The sequence below is a fragment of the Oryctolagus cuniculus genome, chromosome X (genome assembly GCF_051225735.1).
Source record: "Oryctolagus cuniculus isolate XC-2025 breed Fujian yellow rabbit chromosome X, ASM5122573v1, whole genome shotgun sequence".
Taxonomy (NCBI): Eukaryota; Metazoa; Chordata; class Mammalia; order Lagomorpha; family Leporidae; genus Oryctolagus; species Oryctolagus cuniculus.
In genome coordinates this window covers 37,030,764-37,055,850 of record NC_142888.1, presented here as the reverse complement: position 1 = coordinate 37,055,850, position 25,087 = coordinate 37,030,764, and the positions used below count along the sequence as shown (strand labels likewise).

Genomic DNA, 25,087 nt, shown 5'->3' with positions numbered 1-25,087 from the left:
CCCTGTTTTCTGTGTGTGTATGTGTGTGTGTGTGTGTAAGATTTATTTATTTGTTGGGCTAGCGATATGGCATAGTGGATAACTTGCGGCGCCAATATGGGCACCACTTTGAATCCCAGCTGCTCTACTTCCGATCTAGCTCCCTGCTAATGCACCAGGGAAGGCAGTGGAGGACGGCCCAAGTACTTTGGCCCTTGCACCTATGTGAGAGACCCAAAAGAAGCTCCTGGCTTTGGATTGGCCCAGCTTTGGCTCTTAAGGCCATTTGGGGAGTGAACCAGCAGATGAGAAATCTCTCTCTGCCTCTGCAACTCTGCCTTTCAAATAAATACATATTTTGAAAGAAAGGTTTGTTTATTTGAAGGGCAGAATTAGAGAGAGGGAGAGAAAGATCTTTCATCCATTGGTTCCCTCCCCAAATAACTGAAGCAGCCAGGAATGGGCCAGGCCAAAGCTAGGAGTCCGGAACTCTATCTGGGTCTCGCACATTGGTGGCAGGAGCCTAAGTACTTGGGCCACCCTCTCTGCTTTCGCAAGCACACTAGCAGGGAGCTGGGTTGGAAGTGGAACAGACAGGACTCCAACTGTCATTCATATGGGATGTCAGTGTTGCAGGCAGTGGCTTCATCTGCACCATGAGGCTGGCCCCCTGTTTTTGTTTTTAACATGGTGGAGATCAAACTGGATTGACTTTTTTATCTTGCTTGTTTCACCGTGTGTGGGCCTTTGCCTGTGTTGTTACAGGTTGTAGAACAATCTGTTCCATGAATGTAACATTTTCTTTTTAGATAGGGTTCTAGTTTCTGGCTGCTGTTAGTCATAACTGCAAGGGACTGATTCTCCTGTGACCCAGAGCTTTGGTTGGGCCCAGTTTATGGGGGCAGAAGACTATTCTCCCATTAGTCTGAGCCCTGAGTGATTAGGGGACATTGCTGCTCCGCTCAATATCTCCTTTATCCCGTTTCCTCTCCCTTTCTTCCTGACTTTCCCCTTTTGCTGTGTTCTTTCCTCCCTTAGGTAAGTCAAACCTCATGGATGCTATCAGCTTCGTGCTGGGTGAAAAAACCAGCAACCTGCGGGTTAAGACCCTCCGGGACCTGATCCATGGAGCTCCTGTGGGCAAGCCTGCTGCCAACCGGGCCTTTGTCAGCATGGTGTACTCTGAGGATGGTGCTGAGGACCGCACCTTTGCCCGCGTCATTGTAGGTGGGTGAGGCTGACCAGTTAGGCTCTTTGGGTCCGGGGAGGTGGCTGGACTAGTTAACTGGGGTAGTAGAACAGTGTGGCCCTCGCTTTCAACTCCTGCATTGTCTTGTAGGGGGTTCCTCTGAGTACAAGATCAACAATAAAGTGGTCCAGCTGCATGAGTACAGTGAAGAATTAGAGAAGTTGGGTATCCTCATCAAAGCTCGCAACTTCCTCGTCTTCCAGGTAGGTATTTAAGTAGTTATTGATTGTCTTTTTGTCAGCCTGTATCGCATCCCCACTGGGTCTGCTCCATCTCATGGTTTTTTGTGTTTTAAGTTTTTTTTTCACAGTGCTTAAACTCTTTATTGAAACATTATGTAAAATGGTGAATTTAAGATTGATTTATTTATTTGCGAGGCAGCATTACAGAGAGAGAGAGAGAGAGGGAAAGACAGAGAGTTCTTCTACCCGTTGGTTCACTCCCCAAGTGGCCGCAACAGCCGGAGCTGGGCTGATCCGGAACCAGGAGCTTCTTCTGGGTCTGCCACGCGGGTCCAGGGGCCCAAGCACTTGGGCCATCTTCTACTGCTTTCCTAGGCCATAGCAGAGAGCTGGATCAGAAGAGGAGCAGCCAGGACTCCAACTGGCACCCGTATGGGATGCCAGCGCCGCAGGCGGAGGCTTAGCCCACTACACCACAGTGCCGGGCACATCCATCTCAGGTTTCATCATCTCTCCCCTGAATGGCAGCTTCCTCACTGGGCTTCTTGACTCCGACCTGTCCCCTAACAGTTCATTCCCTAGGCCAGGTTTGTCACATGAGTACACACATCTTTCCTTAGGGCATCTCAGTGATTCTGTGTTACCTTGTGATGGTGCCTCTCGAATTAGTCTGCAGAGCAGCACTATCAGCCTCACCTGGAACATGTGAGACACGCACACGGTCAGGCCCCATCCCAGCCCTGCCTGCTCAGAAGGAGACTGTGGAGTGGGGCATAGCGGTTTGTGTTTGTAACAAGCTCTCCAGGGCATCATGATGCTTGCGTGTGTTTGAGAACCATTGCCTTAGGATGAAAATCCAAATTTCTAAGCCTGGGTTTGGGAAACACCATCGTTTGATTGGGCCCACATTTTACTAGTTGTAACTGCCAGTACTCTCCCTGCAGCCTACTCAAACCATTTACACTTCCCCAAATTCATGTTCTTCCTGTGGCCCGCAGGCTTTTGCTTACTGATTTTCCTCTATATGAATGAGCCTTTTCTCATTTTCTTGGTTAGTCTCCCTCTGTCTTCCAAACTCCGCTTAGATGTCACCTGTGGGAAGCCTTCCCAGATACACATCCCTACCAGTCTCCTGCCCCCAAGCTTCACTGAGTCCTTCTCTGTGCTGTTTCTGTCACTGCTCATGAAACGCTGTGTTCTCTCTGGATCTGTTTCTCCTACTCCCTGTTTTCAGAAGGCAGGGAATGTGTCCTCAAACCCCAGTGTGAAATGTGGCGCCCGGGGGTGGGGTGAGAGTGTGTGTCAGTGAACCTTTTTTGAATGAACGAGTGGGAGTGGGTAGGGGGAACTGTGCTGGCTGGGATCTAACTGGAAGAATGCCTTGACCTTTACCAGGGGGCTGTCGAATCTATTGCCATGAAGAATCCTAAAGAGAGGACAGCTCTATTTGAAGAGATCAGTCGTTCCGGAGAGCTGGCCCAGGAGTATGATAAGCGAAAGAAGGAGATGGTGAAGGCCGAGGAGGACACGCAGTTTAACTACCATCGCAAGAAGAACATCGCAGCTGAGCGCAAGGAGGCCAAACAGGAGAAAGAAGAGGTGGGTAGCCAGCCTGCCTGTCGGCTCTGAGGGGTCAGGCTGGAGCCAGTGCCTTCCTGATGCCCTCTGGGCCCCACTGCCTTGTCTGCACAGGCTGACCGCTACCAGCGCCTGAAGGATGAGGTGGTGCGAGCTCAGGTGCAGCTGCAGCTCTTCAAACTTTACCATAACGAAGTGGAAATCGAGAAGCTCAACAAGGAACTGGCCTCCAAGAACAAAGAGATTGAGAAGGACAAGAAGCGTATGGACAAAGTAGAGGACGAACTGAAGGAGAAGAAGAAGGAGCTGGGCAAAATGATGCGGGAGCAGCAGCAGATCGAGAAGGAGATCAAGTAAGAGGCAGCCCTGGGCCTGCAACTGGGGGCGGAGGGCGGGGAGCCAGACGCTGTGCTGCTCCCTGGGGCTCCTCTGCGCCTAGAGGCCAGTGCCTGTACTAGTTTTCTCTATTTCCCCCTTGACTGACTTTTGGCCAGAACCAGGCACATTTCTTAACTTGCATTTTAGACAAATAGAATATTTAAGTCCTCAGCCTCTGGGTAGGAGGGTACTTAGAAGAGAGAGAACTTGAAAGGGGTGATGGCCTTGCCAAGGGAAAGGGAGGGAGGATGGGAGGCCTAGCCACTGGAGTGGCCAAGAAAGCCTCACTTACAAGAGGAATGCTGAAGCTAGCAGTTAAAAGCATGGGATGTGCAGCGTTTAAATCAGTGTTTTCCTTGTTAACTAAAGCAGACATAGGCTTTGGAAAGGTTCGATCAGATGGGGCACAACTCAGCAAGCACAGGGTATTCTTGGGAGTTGTTGATGAGGGGCCTGGCCTGACTGGGGTTGAGGCAGGGGTGGAAGGTTTGCCTTATGAATTGGCTAGAATGCTGAGCTGAAGCCAGAGGTTCCAGGGAGTAGTCTGGCTACTGCCCGTTTTTTGAGGCTCTGTGAGGCGTTGGGCCCTTGTTCTTTGAGGCAATTCACTGAAGCTGGCTGGGGGTTCAGTCCCCCCTTTCTTTGGGTAAGAAGCCCAAGAACCTTCCCGTCTTCTGTGCTCACTGATGTTCTCCCTGACCTCTGTCAAAAGGGAAAAGGACTCGGAGCTGAACCAGAAGCGCCCTCAGTACATCAAAGCCAAGGAGAACACGTCCCACAAAATCAAGAAGCTCGAGGCAGCCAAGAAGTCTCTGCAGAACGCTCAGAAGCACTACAAGAAGCGTAAAGGGGACATGGACGAGCTGGAGAAGGAGATGCTGTCCGTGGAGAAGGCCCGGCAGGAGTTTGAAGAGCGCATGGAAGAGGAGAGTCAGAGTCAGGGCAGAGACTTGACGCTAGAGGAGAATCAGGTGAGGCCCTGGAGGGCTTAGTGGGGAGGAGACGGCTGCGCCAATGTGCTCATGGCTGTCCTCCTTTACCCTCCCTGACACAGGTGAAGAAATACCACCGGTTGAAAGAGGAAGCCAGCAAGAGAGCAGCTACCTTGGCCCAGGAGTTGGAGAAGTTTAACCGAGACCAGAAAGCTGATCAAGACCGTCTAGATCTGGAAGAACGGAAGAAAGTGGAGACGGAGGTGGGCATGAGTCACAAGAATGGGGATGGAGGCCTGAGGAGAGGAAGTCATGAGACTGTGAATGCAGATACAGTAGTTAGCATCTATTGAGCACTTACTGTGTGCCGGGCACTGTTCTGCACATGGATTCATTTAATTCTTCATTTGTGACTGCCATTATGGGAGGATGACTCCTGGTATCCTCATTTTCCAAACGATGAAAGGACAGCACAGAGGTGGGATGATAACAGAGATACTAACTTGTTATGACACCCCAGGAGCCTACAATGTTCTAGGCATTCTGCCAAGCACTTCTTTTCCTTATTTAAAAGAATGGGGCAGGCGTTAGTATTAATGGCTACCCTGTACTAAGCACTTAACAGGTATTCTGTGATGCCCACACTTTACAGATGAGAAAACAGATGCAGTAAGGCCTGCAAAGCTTTATTTTGCCCTGATTTGATCCTCCATAGTTCTGGAGCCCTGGGAAGTTCCCATTTGTCAGTAGACAACACTGATTGCTATCTGTTGTATCCTTTTTAGTAGGCCTCCTGCATTAGTAACAGATTGTCTTAGATTGTTGAGTTCTTGGCGCATACAGGGTATAAGACAGGGCCCCGTGGTCTTAGAGTTTATTTGCTCAGCCCCTGGTGATGGGATGTATTTGTTTCCCAGGCCAAGATTAAGCAGAAGCTGCGGGAGATTGAAGAGAATCAGAAGCGGATTGAGAAACTAGAGGAATATATCACCACCAGCAAGTATGTAGTTCTGCTGCTTCCCCCCTTCCAGGCCTGTTCCTGTGACCCTGCCTGTGCTGGCCCTCTTTAGGTAGGACCCACAGAGTCTCTCTCAGCCAGGGGTGTTACCTGACCAGCCAGGCTAAACTGCTGTGTTCTCTGTCTTCGTAGACAGTCCCTAGAGGAGCAGAAGAAGCTAGAGGGGGAGCTGACAGAGGAGGTAGAGATGGCCAAGCGGCGTATCGATGAGATCAATAAGGAGCTGAACCAGGTGATGGAGCAGCTAGGGGATGCCCGCATCGACCGCCAGGAGAGCAGCCGCCAGCAACGGAAGGCAGAGATAATGGAAAGCATCAAGCGCCTTTACCCTGGCTCCGTGGTAAGAGTGGAAGGGAACTCCTGTCCTGAGCACTTACTCTCACGTTCACCTGTCGTACGATTTTACCAGCAGCCCCGTGAGGACAGGCTCGCTCATCTCCTTTTATAACTGGAGAAACAGATGCAGAAAGGTTAAATGACTTGCCCAAAGCAGTCCGGCTGAGAGCTGGGAGAACTGTAATTCAGGTCTAGCTCAGTTCTTTGCCTCAGACCAATCGCATCTTCCTGAAGGGTTGTCTTGCTTTGTCTACTCCTCTGAGGGGAGTAGGGAAAGCAGGGGAGGCTTTGGAATGGGGAGGGGCCATAGGATGGAATTATTCCTTCCCCTCCGCAAAGTAGCCAAATGCAGTCTCTGAGCTCCCTTGGCATATAGCAGCGGGACCATTGACTTTTAGACCTTTATTAGATCTCTTGGACTCTTTTTCATCAAATCCTGAGTTCCTGGGTTTCTTGAATGTTATCCCAGTCATGATTCAACTTAGTTTGGTTCCACATATTTTTCTCTCACTTCCGTAGGCACTGCTGGGGAGGTAAGTATGAATTAGTCTCAGTCCCTGCCCTTGAAGATCTTAACCCTTTGTCTGATCATTCCTAGGGAATTAGGCCTGATTTGGGGGTATTGGAGAAGGGAACTGGTAAAAAATTAATTTTGAATCTGAGATCATGTACCAATATATAAGGTATCTGGCATCGTGTCCCACCCACCAAACCTTTCTTCAGCTTAAACCAGCCAGGTATCCTCCAATTCAGTTCTGACACTATCTACTTGGAGACAGTCTCAGATCCCATAGGTCACAAGACTACCCTACTTCACCCCAATTGCAAGGTCGTGGCCTGTGGTTTTGCCAGTCTGCTGTAAGTTATGAGAAGACCCCATGATCCCTTCCTGAGGTAATGAATTTGCTACAATGTCTCAGAACTTTGGGAAACACTTCACTTAATGTTTATCCTTTATTAAAAGGAATACAAAGGGAACAGATTAATAGCTAGTTGGAAGAGATGAATAGGGCAAGGGTAGGGGAGGAGGGATGTGGAGCTTCTATGCCCTCTCTGGGTAAGCCCCCCTCCAGGAATCTTCTCATGATCACCTATCTAGAAGTTCCTCAAACCTAATTTTGGGTTTTGTATAAATGTCTCATCATATAGGCGTGATTTATCAAATCATTGGCCACTGATAATCAGCTCAACCTTCAACCCCTCTCCCCTCCCTGGAGGTTGGGAGCTGGGACGGAAAGTCCCAGCCTTTAATGATTCTTTCGTTTTTGTGGTGACGAGCTCCTGTCTTTAAGCTGTCTAGAAGCTACCAGTCATCTGCTTAGCATATAAAAGACACTGTTCACTCCAGAGAGTCCAGGGTTTTAGGAGTTCTTGACCTCAGTTCAGAAACTGAGGTCAAGACCAAATAGATGTTAAGTCAGAAGGTAGTGGTTCCTTACTGGAGTCCCATTCGGTCGTTAGTAGTTAATCTCCCAGGATGAGATTTGTAGGCTTCCATTCCATCTTGTTGGGCTCTGGAAGCAGTAGTCTCAGCCTGCTTGTGCTTTCCCCTGTCAGTTATCTGGTATAATTGCGCCTGGAGACAGTATCATCTCTTGCTTGGCGCCTCCCTTGAGGTACTCTTGTAATAGTGGGTTTCCTTCATTACATAACCCATCATTTCCTCCCTTTGCCCTCCTTCTCGTACCCAGACCTTCCTGCTTTTGGCAAGGGCATTAAGATTGGCTGCTACGCTGGTGTGGATTGCAGGCAGCAGTGCGAGTCTAGCCAGTGCTGCCTGCTCAGACCATTCCTACTTGCACAGGATAAGATTACAAAGCTGCAGTTAGTGGGCAGTCTTTTTCTTTTCTTTTCTTTTTTTTTAAAGATTTATTTATTTGAGTGCAGAGGCAGAGAGAAAGAGAGAAGTCTTCCATCTGCTGGTTCACTTCAGAGCTAGGCCCATCTGAAACCAGGAGCCAGGAGCTTCCTCCAGGTCTCTCACACAGTTGCAGGGGCCCAAGAACTTGGGCCATCTTCCACTGCTTTCCCTGGGCCTAGCAGGGAGCTGGATCAGAAGTGGAGCAGCCAGGACTCAAACTGGCACCCATATGGGATGCGCACACTGCAGGCTGCAGCTTTACCTGTTACGCCACAGTGCCGGCCTCATGGGTTGTCTTGTCCAGTAGGCACTGCCAGCTGCATTCCCTGATTCTGATACAAATTCTAGCCTGCCCTTCTGTCCAGGCTGGAAAATGGGATTCGTGAGCCAGTTCCCGAAAGCCTCACACTTCAGTGTTGCCTTTCTCCTTTACTCAGTACGGCCGCCTCATTGACCTCTGCCAGCCCACACAGAAGAAGTATCAGATTGCTGTGACCAAGGTGTTGGGCAAGAACATGGATGCCATTATTGTTGACTCAGAGAAGACGGGCCGGGACTGTATTCAGTATATCAAGGAGCAGCGTGGGGAGCCTGAGACCTTCTTGCCTCTTGACTACCTGGAGGTGAGGCTTGTGAGGGTGGGAGTCAGGTCGGGGCAGTGTTTGAGAGCCCCTCCTCTCTGCCCTCTGTTCTGCCGCTTTACTGGGCCTCTCCCAACAGGTGAAACCAACAGATGAGAAGCTCCGGGAGCTGAAGGGGGCCAAGCTCGTGATTGATGTGATTCGCTACGAACCACCCCATATCAAAAAGGCCCTGCAGTATGCGTGCGGTAATGCCCTTGTCTGTGACAACGTGGAAGACGCCCGCCGCATTGCCTTTGGAGGCCACCAGCGCCACAAGGTGTGAATTCTCTTCCCCAGGTGCGAGCAGGACAGGCTCAATCCCGGAGATCCCTGTGTTCAGCTTCTTTCCCCTCTTCTCCTCCATTCTCCTTACGGTTTGTAGACAGTGGCACTGGATGGGACCCTGTTCCAGAAGTCAGGAGTGATCTCTGGTGGGGCCAGTGACCTGAAGGCCAAGGCACGGCGCTGGGATGAGAAAGCAGTGGATAAGCTGAAAGAGAAGAAGGAGCGGCTGACAGAGGAGCTAAAAGTAAGCCACAGGCAGTGGTGCTGGTCCTTAATGTCAGGGCGTCGTAAGCCCAGGTTGGCTACCTTCTCACCACTTAGCCCTTCTTTCCTGTCTCCTTCAGGAGCAAATGAAGGCAAAGCGGAAAGAGGCAGAGCTGCGCCAGGTGCAGTCTCAGGCCCATGGCCTGCAGATGCGGCTCAAGTACTCACAGAGTGACCTAGAGCAGACCAAGACAAGACATCTGGCCCTCAATCTGCAGGTAGGGCCCGCCTTTCAGCCCTGTCCTCCAAAAGCCATCCTCAGGGTCCTAGCATAGGTTTTTCTGGGGGATGACAACTTCCTGCACTTCCTTGCCTCCTTCCAGCCTGCTTCAGGGAACTGAGCATAGCATGGACTCAGCCAGCCAGGGGATAAGATCGCGACGTCTAACGTGTTATGGCATTACGCAGGTTGTTTCTCAGTGTCCGTTTTCTCATCTTTATCTGTCAGATGGGAGATAGAATAGTCCCTATTTTATATGGTTGTTGTGATGATTGAAGTAATGCCTGTGAAGTGCTTACACTTCTAGGTGTTCAGCCAATGGGAGATGTTATTCGTATCATTCATTTATTCATTCAGCAAATATGTGAACTTCTGAAAGTGAATTGCAGGCGGATCTGTCCCTTTGGGTAGATATACTGTTCTAAATAATTTTTTTTTCTTATTTCCCCAGACCACCCTGGAGGTGTTAGATACTATGTAGTATATAAATCATTTTACCTTTTGCTAAACTCAAGTCCAAATTCTCAAACATAGCTGGCCCCAGGAGTTAGAGATAAGGGATTGTTGACCTATAACTAATGTTTACTGTGTGCCCAGCCTGTGGATTGAAGTTGACCTAATGGAGACAAGCGGGGAAGCGCTGTGGTGGCTCCAGGAGGAGAGGGTGGAGACTTGTCTAGGGTCAGGTTCTCTCAGCATATGCCTTTCCGCCCTTCCTGAGTGCAGTTAGGGTAGCTCTTTGCCTCCAAGGAGCCTTTCTCTTTCGTTCTCAACCCACTGCCCATAGGAAAAGTCCAAGCTGGAGAGTGAATTAGCTAACTTTGGGCCTCGCATTAATGACATCAAGAGGATCATCCAGAGCCGAGAGAGAGAGATGAAAGATTTGAAGGAGAAGATGAACCAGGTTGGTAGGGGGTGAGACTAGGGTTGGGAGCACGACTCCGTCTGGAAAGACTGCTGCCCTCTGGCTTTCTCCTCAGGTAGAGGATGAGGTGTTCGAAGAGTTTTGTCGGGAGATTGGTGTGCGCAACATCCGGGAATTTGAGGAAGAGAAGGTGAAGCGGCAGAATGAGATCGCCAAGAAGCGGTAGGTGGGAGTACTGCAGAGGTACTGGGTTGCCTTGAGCCCCCAGCCTGACATTTGGGAAGTTCAGATGCCATCAGAAAGCATGAAGCAGCTCTTAGATTTATGGGCGTTTATTATAGGAGGTAAGCCTTAAGGAAGAGGGTGGTCGGAGAGATAATGCAGCCTAGTATAGTGAGGTGCCAGCTTAAAACTTGGTTTTCCTGCATTAAAATCTCAGCTGCTCACCTTGTTTTGACCTTTCTATGTTGCAGTTTCTGTAAGATGGGATAATAATGAGACCAGTCTTGTGGTATTATTGGGAAGATCAGATGAAATAATCCATAGTGTATTTTGCATAATACTTAGTACCTGCTAGGAGCAATGAATGCTATGTTTTATTGTCACTTTCCTGATGGCAGTGCTGGGGGTGGGGAGGGTGGGGAGATCGGAGGAAAGAAGTTCCAGATTGGAAGAATAGCCACAACTAGACAAGCTACTGCTTTCTTCCTTGCTTCAGCAAACATGTCATAAATACCTACCTTGTGCCAGGTTGTACTTGGTATTGGAGGGGAGAGGGGAGATGGGGTAGGACAGAAACATGGCATGGTCACCCTCCTTAGGCCCTGGGCCTCGGTCAACAGTTCATATAGCCTTTTACCCATACAGTAAATATTTCTTGCTCTCCTATCCCAAGCCAGGCTCAGGGGTTAGAGAATTGAAATAGTGGTTGTTTCTTTCCTCAGGGAATTTAACCAAGTACTGGGAGAAACCCATAGATCAACAGTTTCAAAACAGGATGACCGATGGTGTAATTGGGGTAGATAGAGAATACAGAGGAGATTTTTGAAGGAATTACAAATCAACAAGAGGAAAAATAAAAATGACAAGAAACCCAGTTGAAAAAATAAAGTGGGCAGAGGATGTAGTTACCATTTCATGGAAAGAAGCTTCACTGGCTAACAGTTGTTAGGAATTTATGTTCAATCTCTTCATCAGAGGAATACAAACTAAAATCAATCTAGCAGGATTTGGTGAAAGTAAGTCTACATATGTCCTGTGTGTTATGTGGACATAATGTGCTCTGGCTATGTGTTCCAGAGAGCCTTGCCACGGGCTCATAAAGAGACATGTTTAGAGTTGTTGTTCTTGGCATAATTTGTGGCTATGTGATGTTGGTGACAGTGTAGATGGTCATCAGTGGGAGAAAGTGTAGGTTATACATGGTAAATATACAGGCTATGAAATTCTGTGTAGCTGTTCAAAGCAAGATCGAGATTTATAGGCAGTAACACAGTAACATGAATAAATTGTTACCTGGTATTTACTGAAAAAAAAAAAAAGGATTAAACTTTGTGGTACTGTGTATTTGTGTGAATCTTGAAACTATGACATTTTGCAAGATACGCATTTGTGTGTGTGTGTGATGCTTTGGGGTACATGTTCACAGGAGGGAAGGTAATGGAGTAAGAATTAGGGATTGAAACAGTAGACAAGGGAAGGGTCTTGTGCAGACGTTGGTTAAGTGTATTATGAATTGTGGGGTTTGATAAACTCAGCTCTGCTCCTGAAAGGGAGGAAACTAACAAAGAACAGCGGAAACTGCTTGCAACCATCAGGGAAGGTTTTGGAGAACAAGTAGTGGGGAATCGAAGCCTGAAGAGTGAGTAGGATTTAGCCAGCCGGGGCAGCAACAGAAGAAGGGAGTTCCAGGCAGTGAGAACAGCATGCTTGGAGGTGTGAGAGAGCATGCCTTGTTCTGGATACTAAGTAGTTTTGAATGTCTGGAGCATAAAAACGGGGTCAGGAGGAAGGCGGGGGTGGTGGAGAGGTCAGCGGGGGCCAGATCACAGAGGGCTTTATGAGTCACACATAGGAGATTGGACTTAAAATTGCATAGCTCAAAATTACAGTTAATTACATTCCATTTGGATTAGAGTGACTAATAGGTTTAAGCTGCTAGCATGACATCTGGCAGCAGCTGTCATACCATACTGGGGGGTGGAGGGGTAGTTGGAAGTTAGCCCTGCCTGGCCTGCTAGCGTCTATGTATGCTGGTTTTGCACCCTGTGTTTCTGGAGAGATGATGAGGAAGACAATAGTGAGAACCTAGTCTTTTCTCATGTTTTTGTACTCCCAAGCAATTCCCCTCTAAGAGGTTCTGTAATCTTAAGGCACAGAAAGCCCTTGGGCAAAGATGAGCTGAGTACAGGTAATATACCTGGCGATGATAACTACAATTTATTGAGTAGTTACTGTGTGGCAGTCATGGCAGTAAGGAGTTTATGCAAATTGACTTGTTTAAAAAATAAATCTCCTGATAACTCTTCTATTTGTGAGGCATAGAGAGGATAACTAACTTGTCTGAGATCACACCACTATTAAGTGCCAGTGTGGAGAGACCAGTTTCAACTCACTACATTATAGTGCAGTGGCGGTAATATGAGGAAGAGCACAGATTTTACTGTTAGATGTGGGTTCTGATCTCACGTGTAACCATTTACTAAGGCCTTGGGCAAGGTCTTTTACCTCTGGGCCTGTTTCCTCCTTTGTAAAATTAGGATAATAATGCCTGCTTGTGGAGTTGCTGATGAGAGGATTAAAGATGCTATATGTACCTAGAAGCTAAATAAAGAGTAATTGCCACAGCTGGTGGATCCAGATGGACCTTTTAATGCCTACTTCTAGGAACTCGAAAGGGTACTGTACTCACTAATGTTTAAAGGGCTTTAGCCCAGTCACCCTGGCCTGTGTCATGTCCCTAGGGCAAGGCTGAGAAACTTAGCTCTCCAACATTAGGGAGCAGTTTTATGTCTATAGTTGTGGATGAGCTGGGTGGTGACTAGAACTCAGGAGTAACTCTGGGGTCCCGAGCCCTGGGCCTAGTTTCCCTTTTCCCCCAACAGTTTGGAGTTTGAGAACCAGAAGACTCGCTTGGGTATCCAGTTGGATTTTGAAAAGAACCAACTGAAGGAGGACCAGGATAAAGTCCACATGTGGGAGCAGACAGTGAAAAAGGATGAAAATGAGATAGAAAAGCTGAAGAAGGTAAGGAAGGAGAAGATTGAAAGACAAAAAACTGGGAGGAAAAATTGGAAGAAATATGATGGACAGAAAGACAGTGTTCATAATTTATAATTCTCTCAAGAGAAACACCAAGATCTAAATAGGGGGCAATGGATAAGTGGCACAGACAGTTCAAGGAGAGCTTCAAATAGCCCATAAATATATTCAAATAACGTAACCGTAGTAGAAATCAAAGCAATCCAAAATAAAGCAACAGTCACATAGTTTGTTTACTAAGATTTAAAAACAAAAAGGACAATACTCACCACCAGCCGTGGCACAGGAGACCAATATTCATTCTTATGCAATGTGGTAGCATCTGTCAAGAGGCTTCAGGGTTTGTTGCAACCCTCTAACCCAGTGTTACCTGAGGAGATAATCCAACGTACTGGCAAAGCTTTCTGCAAACAGTTTGATGTTTATTACAAGCATTATTTATAGTTCCCATTTGGAAAATATCCAGTGCCCTTGGCAAGTAGAAATTTAGAAAAGCTCGTTACATATTAACATTTGTGATATCTAGAGGTCTTCAACCTTTAGTAATAATACACAGACCACTTTTAAAAGGAAAACTATTCCCTAAAACTATTCCCTAAAATAAATCCTTGACAGGGCTGAAATATATATACTTAAAACACTTAAACCCAAAAGCCAAGATAAACGTAGAAATTAAATAGCAAATGGGGGCGGGTGTTTGGCGTAGCAGTTAAAACACCTCTTGGGTGCTTATAACCCATGTCCAGTGCCTGGGTTCTAGTCCTGGCTCTGCTGCTGATTCTGAGTTCCTGCTAATGCACGCCTTAGGAGGCAGCAGGTGATGGCTCAAGTGGTTGGTCCTCTGCCACCTACATAGGAAATCTAGATTGGGTTCCCAACTCCTGGCTTTAGCCGGTCCCAGCCTTAGCTCTTGCAAGCCTTTGAGGAGTGACCTGCAGAGGGTGAGAGATCTCTGTGTCTCTTGTCTCTTTCTGCCTTTCAAATAAAATTATAGATATGTATGTATAATATGCACAGTATAAATTCAGATATATATGTATAATGTTCACAGTGTAAATTCTGTGCAGCAGATGATGATTTTTTTCTGAACTCCAGTCACTGCACAGCTACGTTCTTTTGATTTTTGCTTACCTGTGCCAGCATGTATTGTGTGTGATAACTCAATTTTCTCACTTTTTTTAAATTACAGTGAAACCTCTTACAGCATTTAGTTAAGTGACTTGATCTGTTGGCTTGAACATGACCATCATTTGAATCTTTTATGTCTGCCTTTAGTTAATTTTGTCTGCTTGTTTATGTGTTTTCTTCATTAACTCCTGATTAAAGTATTATCAACCCTCTGTATCCATGAATTCTGAATCTGTAGATTAAATCAACTGCAGATGGGAAGTGTAGTTAGGATTATGGTGGTCATACCTACACCAAAATATGTACAGATTTTTTTTTATTCCTAAGTAGTACAGTATTACAACTATTTACATAGCATTTGCATTGGATTGGATATTATAAATAATCTAGGGATGATTTAAAGCAAGTATGAAGGGGGTATTGTGGTGTAGTGGGTAAGGCCTCTGTAGTGCCAGCATTCCATGTGGACACCAGTTTGAATACTGGCTGATCTACTTCTGATCCAGCTCCCTGCTAATGTGCTTGGGAAAGCAGTGGAACGTGGCCCAAGTGCTTAGGCTGCTGAACCCATATTGGGAGACCCGGAAGAAACTTCTGGCTCCAGGCTTCGAATTGGCCTAGCTCTGACCTTTGTGGCCATTTGGGGAGTGAACCAGCAGATAAAGATCTCTCTCTTCCTGTATCTTCCTCCCTCTCTCTCGCTGTCGCTCTCTCTCTTTGTAACTCTGCCTTCCAAATAAATTAACCTTTGGGGCTGGCGCTGTGGCATAACAGGTGAAGCCTCTGCCTGCAGTGCCAGCATCCCATATGGGCACCAGTCCGAGTCCCAGCTGCTCCACTTCCAATCCAGCTCTCTGCTGTGGCCTGGGAAAGCAGTAGAGGATGGCCCAAGTCCTTGGGCCCTTGCACCCACATGAGAGACCTGGAGGAAGCTCCTGGCCGTTGTGACCATTTGGAGAGTGAACCAGTGGATGGAAGGCCTCTCTCTCTCAAAAAATATGAAGCAGGCATGCAAGCCATATAAGGCCCACGAAATCATTTGCTCTGGCCCTGCCAGGGCAATGCTAGGTGGAACTCAAACTTTGATAAACCTATAGCAGGCTAATTTCTTTAAATTTTTTTTTATTTGAAAGAGTTACAGAAAGAGGAGGAGAGACAGATTTTCCATCCATTGGTTCACTCCTCAGATGGTTGCAATGGCCAGGGCTGGACCAGGCTGAAGCCAGGACTAGGAGCTTTTTCCAGGTCTCCCACATGGGTTGCAGGGTCCCAAGCACTTGGGCCATCTGCTGCTGCTTTCCCAGGTGCATTAGCAGGAAGCTGGATTAGAAGTGGAACAGCCAGGACTTGAACCGGTACCCTTCTGGGATGCTGGCATCACAGGCAGAGGCTTAACCTGCTATGCCACAATGCTGGCCTCACAGCTAACTTTTAAGTTGATAATTTTGTATGGCCCGCAAATGATGTTATAAATATCCACGTGGCCCTTGAAAGGAAAAAATGTTCCCCACCACTGATAAATTATATAGGAAGTGAGAAGATTATGTGTAAATGCTATACCATTTTATATAAGGAACTCTAGCATCACAGATCATGGTGCTTATGGGGTTGTGGAATCAATTTCCCACAAATACCACAGGATGACTGTTGTCCTCTTTGGTATCATTGCAAACTTTTTTTTTAAATCTTTATTTGAGAGGTAGGAAGTCAGACAAAGAGAGCTCTCATCTGCTGGTTTACTTCCCAGATCCCTGCAATGGCTGATGCTGTGTTAGAGCCGGGATCCTAGAATTCCAGTCACTTGAGCCATCATCAGCTGCCTCCCAGGATCTGCAATAGCAGGAAGTTGGTATCAGGAACCAGAGGCAGATACAGAAGTCAGGCACTGTGATAGGCAATGCAAGCATCTTAAACTGCTTGGCCAAATGCCCACCCCAAGTTTTACTGCAGTCCTACATGGAATTGCAGATTGGGTAGTGGAATCCTGTGACAGGGTTCAGTGAACATTTCCCATAGAGCAGACAGTTGCAAGAACAGTGCCAAGAACTCTTACTTGCTGCGCATTATCAGGATTCATCAAAGCGCTACCATAGTTGCTTTTGGACTGTCCCTATATCTGTAGTATTTTTTTTAAAGATTTTATTATTTACTTCAAAGAGTTACAGAGAGAAGGAGAGGCAGAGTGAGAGAGAGGTCTTCCATCTGCTGGTTCACTCCCCAGTTGGCCGCAACTGCCAGAGCTGAGCCGATCTGAAGCCAGAAGCCAGGAGCTTCCTCCAGGTCTCCTACGTGGGTGCAGGGGCCCAAGGACTTGGGCCATCTTCTGTTGCTTTCCCAGGCCATAACAGAGAGCTGGATCAGAAGTGGAGCAGCTGGGACTCAAATCAGCGCCCTTATGGGATGCCGGCACTGCAGGCAGCGGCTTTACCCACTACGCCACAGCACTGCCTCACCCCCATAGTATTTTTATGATCAATTTGAGAATAAGTTACAGATATGTCCCCTATATGTGACTTTGTAAGATCAAAATGCACAATATCCTTTTAAAAAATCAAGAGTATTGGGGCCGGCACCGTGGCTCACTTGGTTAATCCTCTACCTGTGGTGCCAGCATCCCGTTTGGGCGCTGGGTTCTAGTCCCGCTTGCACCTCTTCCAGTCCAGCTCTCTGCTGTGGCCTGGGAAGGCAGTGGAGGATGGCCCAAGTGCTTGGGCCCCTGCACTGGCATGGGAGACCAGGAGGAAGCACCTGGCTCCTGACTTCAGCTCGGCGCAGCGTGCTGGCTGTAGCGGCCATTTAGGGGGTGAAGCAATGGAAGGAAGACCTCTCTCTCTCTCATTGTCTAACTCTGCCTGTCAATAAAAAAAAAATCAGTATTATAAGTAAGGCCACATTCCCTTTTGCCTGACCATTCTTAACTTCAGTCCTTTTAGTCTTTCCAGAGGCAATCCCAGGTTAGTGTGTGTTCTTCCAGGTCTTTTACAGGTTTACCTAAACACTTGCACATTCATAAATGTGTTCTCATAGAAAATACACAGTGCTGTTTGGGTTTTTAAAAAGACAAATGTTATACTGCACATGGCAGGAAGTTTCTCTGTGGAAAAAATGTTGAACTATAACATTAATTCAGAATATAGAATTTTAATTGCAATCTAGTCTCAACTATGTATAGCTGTCTATAAATAATGCTGGGAGAAAATAAATTCTTAGAATGTTAATGAGTTCTCTGGTGGGACTACAAGTGATTGTTCCTCCCTACTTTATATATTTTTAATACTTTGGACTTTTCTATAGAAGGTAGCTTTACAATTGGGGTGTGTGGGAAAGGGCAACCAAATAGGTTAGAAAAAGGTAAAAGAAGGCTGAGAGGTGTTGGTGGTGTGCGGTGGCTCCCCAGGCTGCCTGGTAGGAAGGGTGAGGGCGGCGGGAGAAGATCTCGGGTGAGATGAGCAAAACCCTCACCTTGACCTGTCGCCCCTGTGGGAACCAGGAGGAGCAAAGACACATGAAGATCATAGATGAGACCATGGCCCAGCTACAAGACCTGAAGAACCAGCACCTGGCCAAGAAGTCGGAAGTGAATGACAAAAATCACGAGATGGAGGAGATTCGTAAGAAACTTGGGGGCGCCAACAAGTGAGTGTGTTGAGGCCTGGGGTGGGAGGAAGGAGGTAGAGCGGGCAGCCTGCTAGGTTGGGGTCTCACCCAGCTCCCGGACCTTTGTAGGGAAATGACCCATTTACAAAAGGAGGTGACAGCCATCGAGACCAAGCTGGAACAGAAGCGCAGCGACCGCCACAACTTGCTCCAGGCCTGCAAGATGCAGGATATCAAGCTGCCGCTGTCGAAGGGCACCATGGATGATATTAGTCAGGAAGAGGTGAGTTCTGTGGCTGTTGGTGGTAGTGCGCCATGAACAGCACTAAGCAGGGAGGGGGCCTGAAGGTGGTGAGGAGGGGGCGAGAGCCATAAAGGGGCATGCGGCAGAGAGGAGCCGAGGTGAGCTCAAGGGGAGCAGCCTGGGTGTGAGAGGGAAGCTAGCTGACTTGGGGTAGAGCCGCCAGAAGTCGGCATCAACCTTAGGGACCTGACCTGCGGTAGCTCCACAGGTGGTGGAACTTGGTAGATGTGAGAACTGAGGGACGTGAGCCAAGAGTGGCGGGAGCTGGGAAGTGCGGGCCTGAGGGATGATAGCTCTGCTGCAGTAAGGGAGGTTGGCCAGGAGAGGGTTGAGTAAGGGCCATCAGCAATGCAGAGGTGAGGAAGCTGAGTTCTAGGAAGGGAGGGCCACCAGCCAGTGGAGAAGCAGAGGCATTTTAGCCATGACCAGCGAGGGCAGGGGAGTATTAGCTGAGAGGCTGTTTGTATACACTCTGTCTTCCTCCCTTCCCTTTCCCAAATAGCCTGTCAGTTTGATTTGGTAAAATACCAAATAACAGAAATGATCTGGACATCTGAGAAGCATGTGGTATAATTACCCCTAATCCTAACCACAGCCCTGCCAGGCAGGCAACGTCCCTGCATTACAGATGAAGAGACTCAGGGTCTGAGAGCCTGACTTGCCCAGGATCACCCCGTTCGTAAGCGGTAGAGGCTGCTTTTGAAGTGCGGTCTTTGCCTGCAGTGCCTCTGCCACAGTGCTTTCTAGCGAGGCACTTCCTCAGAGCCATTGAAGGCTGCAGAGGAGCCCCAGCCTCCCTGTAGAGGGGTGCTCTCAACAGCCAGTCTCCTCCACTTGACACTTCTGCTCGCCTCTGCAGGGTAGCTCCCAGGGGGAGGATTCAGTGAGTGGTTCACAGAGAACGTCCAGCATCTACGCACGAGAGGCCCTCATTGAGATCGACTACGGTGACCTGTGTGAGGATTTGAAGGTAAGGGTCAACCATGGTGGGGGAGGGGCGTCTCCCCAGCTTTACAGAGAGCATCAGATGATCTGGGGCCCCTGTGCGGACCGTGGCTAGAGAAAGGGGAGAGCAGGCCAGGGAGGAGGATCAGGTTGAGTCAGTCTCCCTCTCATATGAACATGCAGACACACACATCTCCCACCCCATACCTCCTGTTGCTCCTGCCCCTGCCTACTCTGTCTGCCGCTTTCCTGTGTGTACATGTCTATGCCTAGATAATACACACACAGTCTCCTGTGTGGTGAACAGCTTGGCTCTGTCTCAGGTACTCTTTGTTCCTTGGCCTTCTCTAATCCTGTGTCTTCTCCCCTCCTGGTTGCAGCTGCCGTCTCTGCCAGGCCCCACAGCTACGTCAGGGTACACCCTTCCTCTCCAATCTGCCCCTTCTCAGTGCTCCCTACCCCTAGGCTCAGCCAGAAATCTGAACCGCCTCCTTGGCTCCTCCCTCTCTTACTTTACATAGTCAATTAATGGCCAAGCCCAATTGATTTCCCCTCGAACATCTATTCTACTTTTTTCTGTTTCCACTCTCTCTCACTCATCTCCCATAGACTCCTGCAGGAGCCTCCTAAATGGTTTCTAGTGCTTTCCAACCCATACTTCTTCATATCCAAGAGTGTTTCATTTGGTTTAACTTATCATGGACATACATAGAAGTGAGAATGATACAGTGAACCCAAGGTACCATGACCCAGCATCAACAGCAGTATATGATAAGTCTCCTTACTTCTGCTCTCCACCCCTCCTCTACTCCCAGTCGACTATTTTAAATCAAATACCAGATATTATTGCACCCATAATTGCTTCAGTATGCATACTCTATAGAGTATGCAGACTTAGAAAAACCATAGCATTAAACCTTAAAAAAATTTTTTTAGGGGCCAGTGCCGTGGCTCACTTAGCTAATCCTTCACCTGCGGCGCCGGCATTCCATATGGGCGCCGGGTTCTAGTCCTGGCTGCTCCTTTTCCATAGCTCTCTGCTGTGGCCTGGGAAGGCAGTGGAGGATGGCCCAAGTGCTTGGGCCCTGCACCCACGTGGGAGACCAGGAGGAAGCACCTGGCTTTGGATCGGCGCAGCGCCAGCCGTAGCAGCCATTTGGGGGGTGAACCAATGGAAGGAAGACCTTTCTCTCTGTTTCTCTCTCTCACTGTCTAACTATCTGTCAAATAAATAATAAAAAAATTTTTTTTTAAATTTATTTATTTGAAAGGCAGAGTTACAGAGAGGGAGGTAGGGAGGGAGAGACAGACAGATATCTTCCATCTCCAGATGGCCTCAACGGCCAGTGCTGGGCCAGGCTTAGGCTAGGCTGACTCCAGGAGCTTCTTCCAGGTCTCTGACATGGGTACAGGAGCCCAAGCACTTGGGCCATCCTTTACTGCTTTCCTAGGCACATTAGCAGGGAACTGGATTGGAAGTGGATAAGCTGGGACTCAAACCAGTGCCCACATGAGTTGCCAGTGTTGTAGGTGGTGGCTTAACCCACTACACTATAATGCTGGCCCCTAAATAATGTAATTGCTCTGCATTATAATCTCATGTTTGGTGACTATTAAGATTTTCATGAAATGTCTCATATTTTTTTTTGTTTATGTGTTTAAATCAGGATTCAAGTGAGGTCCATATGTTAAAATTTGTGCTAGTTGTGAGTTTTTATTTATTGAAGAAATTGGATTGTTGGTCTTGTATAATTTTCTGCATTCTGGATTTGGCTGATTTGGTCCCCATTGTGTGGCTTAACATATTCTTTCATTCCCCGTGTTTCCTATATACTGGTGGGCAAATCACCAGGTTTTGATTGGAGTCAACCTTTTTTATTTGATAAGAATATAGGTAGTATTATGTGAACTTCTATTTGCATCACATTAGTAGACATCTGATGTCATTTCTATCACTGTATAATGTTAAATATTCAGCATTCTCTGTGAGCTCTTCTTGCCAAAAACTCAGACGTGGATCTGATCAGCCTACTATATTTACCAATGACAGCTGCCCCTTGGTACCCACAGGGGTGGCGGATTGGTTCCAGGACCTTCAGATAGCAAAATATGAGAATGCTCAAGATTTGCATAAAATGGGTTGTATTTGCATATAACCTACACATTTCATCCCATGTACTTCAATAGCAATGAAAATACTATATAAATAATTGATAGACTGTCTTATTTTGAGAATAATGACCAAAAGAGTCTATGTATGTTCATTACATATGCAATGTTTCCAGATTTTTTTTTTACTGGGTGCTTATGTCAGTCCACTGATAATGGAACCCATGGATACAGAGAGCTGACTATGTAGGAAACACCAGTGCAAGAACAAAACTTTATCTTTTTACAGCAGTGATTCTCAGTGGGAAAGTGGGTATTTACTACCCAGGGGACATTGGACAGTGTCTGGAGACACTCTTGTCACACTCGTCACACCCAGAAATGGGGGGTTACTGCCAGCAAGCAGTAGGTAGACACCAGGGATGGGGCTAAACATCCTATAATGCATAGGGGCAACCTCAGAGGCCACTAATCATGCGACCCAGAGTGTCAGTCGTGCTGAGGTTCAGAAACTGGATTTTAGAGGTGTGTACTGAAGTATTTGTGGCTGAAATGATATGTTTGGGATTTGCTTTCAAATAATTGACTATTTTGGAGTTGGGGAGGGGGGTAAATGGCCGTGTATCCGGCATAAGCTGATAGTTGTTGAAACTGGGTAAGGGGGATTCACTGTCCTATTCTCTGAGTTCCTGTGCATGTTTGATAATTTACATAACACAAGTTAAGAACTGGTCCATTTTTATAGAGTTCTCTCTTTTCCTAAGTTGGTTTCAGAAGCTGTTGGCAATCATTGGCTGGATCTGTTAAGGATTGCAAAGTGGTAATTTTTGAAATTTCATTTTTCCTCCATTTGTTAGTTGGAATTCTAAAAAGAAACACGGTCAACTGTTTCATTCTCTTGAAATACAGTAGTTCCCTCTTATCTGCAGTTTTGCCTTCTGCAGTTTCAGTCACTCATGATCAACCATGGTCTGCAAATATTAAATGGAAAATTCCTTAAATAAACAATACACAAGCTATAAATCATGGGTTGTTCTGGGTAGCATGTTGGATTCTCGCTCTTTCCCACTATATCCCACCAGGAGTAGGAATCCTCTCTTTGCCTAGCATATCCATACTATATTCACACCCCTGGCTGCTGGTTGGGCACTTAGTTACCAGCTCAGTTGCCACAATATTATAGTACTTACGTTCAAGAAATTCTCGGGGAGCAGCCTAACTCTGCAGTGCCTACATTATTCACCTTTTACATTATCTCATCACGTGGGCATTGTGTCATCTCACATCATCACAAGAAGAGTGAGTACAGTACAGTAAGATCTTTTGAAAGGGAGAGATGGCATTCATGTAACTTTTCTAATACATTGTTGTAAATTGTTCTTTCATTATTAGGTATCTCTTACTGTGCCTAATTTATAAACTATTATAGAGGGTTGGCGTGGCAGTGGGTAAAAGCCGCTGACTGCAATGCTGGTATCCCATATGGATGCTGGTTCAAGTCCTTGCTGCTTCACCTCCCATCCAGCTCCCTGCCAATGCATCTGAGAAAGCAGTAGAAGATGGCCCAAGTGCTTGGACAACCCCACAATCCATGTGGGAGATCCAGATGAAATTCCGGGCTCCTGGCTTCAGCCTGGCCCAGCCCCAGCAGTTGAGACCATTTAGGGAGTGAACCAACTGAGGGAAGAGATTCTCTCTCTCTCTCTCTCTCTCTCTCTCTCTCTCTCCCCCTCTCCCCCTCTCCCCCTCTCTCCCTCTCCCCCCCTCTCCCCCTCTCCCCCTCTCCCCCTCTCCCCCTCTTCCCCTCTTCCCCTTTCTCTCTCCCCCCACTCTCCTCCTGTCTCTCCTTCTATCTCTGTCTCTATATATAACTCTGCTTATCAAATAAAATATTTTTTTTTAAAGATTCATTTATTTATTTGAAAGAGTTACACAGAGGAGAGGCAGAGAGAGAGAAAGATCTTCCATCGATGGTTCACTGCCCAATTGGCCACAATGGCTGGAGCTGCACCAATCCCAAGCCAGGAGCTAGGAGCTTCATCCGGGTCTCCCACGCGAGTGTAGGGGCCCAAGGACATCCCCATATGGGATGCCAGCACTGCAGGCCAGGGCGTTAACCCACTGCATCACAGCGCTGGTCCCTCGAATAAAATCTTCTTAAAAAAACTTTTATATAGATATGTATGTATAGGAAAAAACTTCATATATGTAGGGTTTGGTACTCTCCAAGGTTTCAAGTAACTACTGGAGGGGTCTTGGAACATAGTCCCTGGGGATAACAGGAGACTAGGGTTAGTATAGGAAACATAGGATAAATGTCATTTTCTTTTTCTTTTGGAATAATGAGCTGACTTCCTTTTTCGCCTTTAATAGTAACTGATGGGGGCCGGCGCTGTAGTGTAGCAGGTAAAGTCACTGCCTGTGATGCCGGCATCCCATATGGGCACCAGTTCAAATCCAGCTCCCTGCTAATGACCTGGGAAAGCAGCAGAGGATAGTCCAAGTGCTTGGGTCCCTGCACTCATGTAGGGAGACCCTGATGAAGTTCCTGGCTGCTGTCTTTGGCCTGGCCCGTTCCCGGCCGTTGTGGCCATTTGGGAAGTTTAATAGCAGCTGGAAAATAACTTTCTTTCACCCCCTCTTCTGCCATAACTCTGCCTTTCAAGGAAGCAAATACATCTTTAAAAAACAAAGTGAATGATGATGTTTTAAATTTGTGTTTGTCATAAACTTAAATGTTTAGATATATTAATGTTTCAAGCTGTTGGAGTCATTTTTTTCTTCTTGATGCTTATATTGTCCCATTCTGGGCCAGTGGGAGCCACTTCAAATTGATTTTTTGTGGTGGCTTTAGATTTTTATTATGGAAAAATGTACATGCAAAGGTCTAATAGTAAAATGCTAGTTTTAGGCTATCACCAATTTCAGTAACTATCAATTCATAGCCAAACTTCTTCCATGTGTATCCCTACTTATGATGTCCTCTTTGCTTACTACCAGATGATGCTAAAATAAATTCTGGACATCATATTTCATTTGTAAACATTGCAGAATGTATCTCTAGAAGAAATAGGGGGCTGGCTCTATAGTGTGGTAGGTTAAGCCTCTGCCTGCAGCACTGGCATCCCATGTAGGTGCCAGTCCGAGTCCTGGCTGCTCCACCTCTGATCTAGCTGCCTGCTAATGGCCTGGGAAAGCAGCAGAAAATGGACCAAGTGCTTGGGCCCCTGTACCCACATGGGAGACCCAGAAGCTCCTGACATTACTCTGGCCCAGCCTTGGCCATTCTGGCCATTTGGGGAGTGAACCAATGGGTGGAAGACCTTTCTCTCTGTCTCTTCCTCTCTCTCTAACTCTGCCTCTCAAATAAATAAATAATAATTCTTAAAAATAATTAGAACCATTATGATGATTCTATAATAATTAATATGATTGGTATTACATTTCCCTGATTGTCACGTGCACACGTATACACACACACATACACACATCCAAACTCTAGAGTTTGGTTGCTTGAGTTGGGATTGTAAATGATTAGATAGATACATATGGGTGATTAATAAAACGATTGATGTTTCTCAAGTTTCATTTCATCAATAGGACCCCATTCCACCTGCTTTTTTTTTTCTCTGCAATATCATTTTGTTGGTGGAGAAATTGCTTCATTTTCCCCAAAAAGTTTTCCACATTCTGTACTTTGCTGTGATGTTTACAGTGTTGTCCTGGGCATTTAGTGCATCAGTTGAGAAACTACTTGGGACACGCACATTTCCATATCAGAGTGCCTGGGCTTGAGTCTTGGCTCCACTTTCAAATCTAGCTTTCCTGTTAATGTACACCCTGGGAGATGGCAGGTGATCACTCAAGTAATTGGATCCATGCCACCCATGGAGGAGACCTGGATTGAGTTTCTGGCTCCTACCTTCAACCTGGCCCAGCCCTGGCTTTTTTTTTTTTTTTTTTTTTTTTGGAC

The 25,087-nt window shown here is 46.9% G+C and overlaps 1 protein-coding gene across 1 annotated transcript in view; it reads left to right on the top strand.

The window, feature by feature from the left end:
- SMC1A (structural maintenance of chromosomes 1A) overlaps window positions 1-25,087 on the top strand; it is a 38,544-nt gene that overhangs the window by 1,880 nt on the left and 11,577 nt on the right. Inside the window, exons 2-19 of the mRNA XM_051827118.3 lie at window positions 1,018-1,206; window positions 1,319-1,431; window positions 2,806-3,009; window positions 3,103-3,341; window positions 4,079-4,337; window positions 4,421-4,561; window positions 5,216-5,298; window positions 5,449-5,656; window positions 7,951-8,136; window positions 8,234-8,413; window positions 8,519-8,665; window positions 8,766-8,903; window positions 9,693-9,809; window positions 9,886-9,992; window positions 12,875-13,016; window positions 17,650-17,795; window positions 17,886-18,039; window positions 18,920-19,030. Coding sequence (XP_051683078.1) covers window positions 1,018-1,206; window positions 1,319-1,431; window positions 2,806-3,009; window positions 3,103-3,341; window positions 4,079-4,337; window positions 4,421-4,561; window positions 5,216-5,298; window positions 5,449-5,656; window positions 7,951-8,136; window positions 8,234-8,413; window positions 8,519-8,665; window positions 8,766-8,903; window positions 9,693-9,809; window positions 9,886-9,992; window positions 12,875-13,016; window positions 17,650-17,795; window positions 17,886-18,039; window positions 18,920-19,030 — 2,864 coding nt within the window. The remainder of the gene's footprint in view (window positions 1-1,017; window positions 1,207-1,318; window positions 1,432-2,805; window positions 3,010-3,102; window positions 3,342-4,078; window positions 4,338-4,420; window positions 4,562-5,215; window positions 5,299-5,448; window positions 5,657-7,950; window positions 8,137-8,233; window positions 8,414-8,518; window positions 8,666-8,765; window positions 8,904-9,692; window positions 9,810-9,885; window positions 9,993-12,874; window positions 13,017-17,649; window positions 17,796-17,885; window positions 18,040-18,919; window positions 19,031-25,087) is intronic.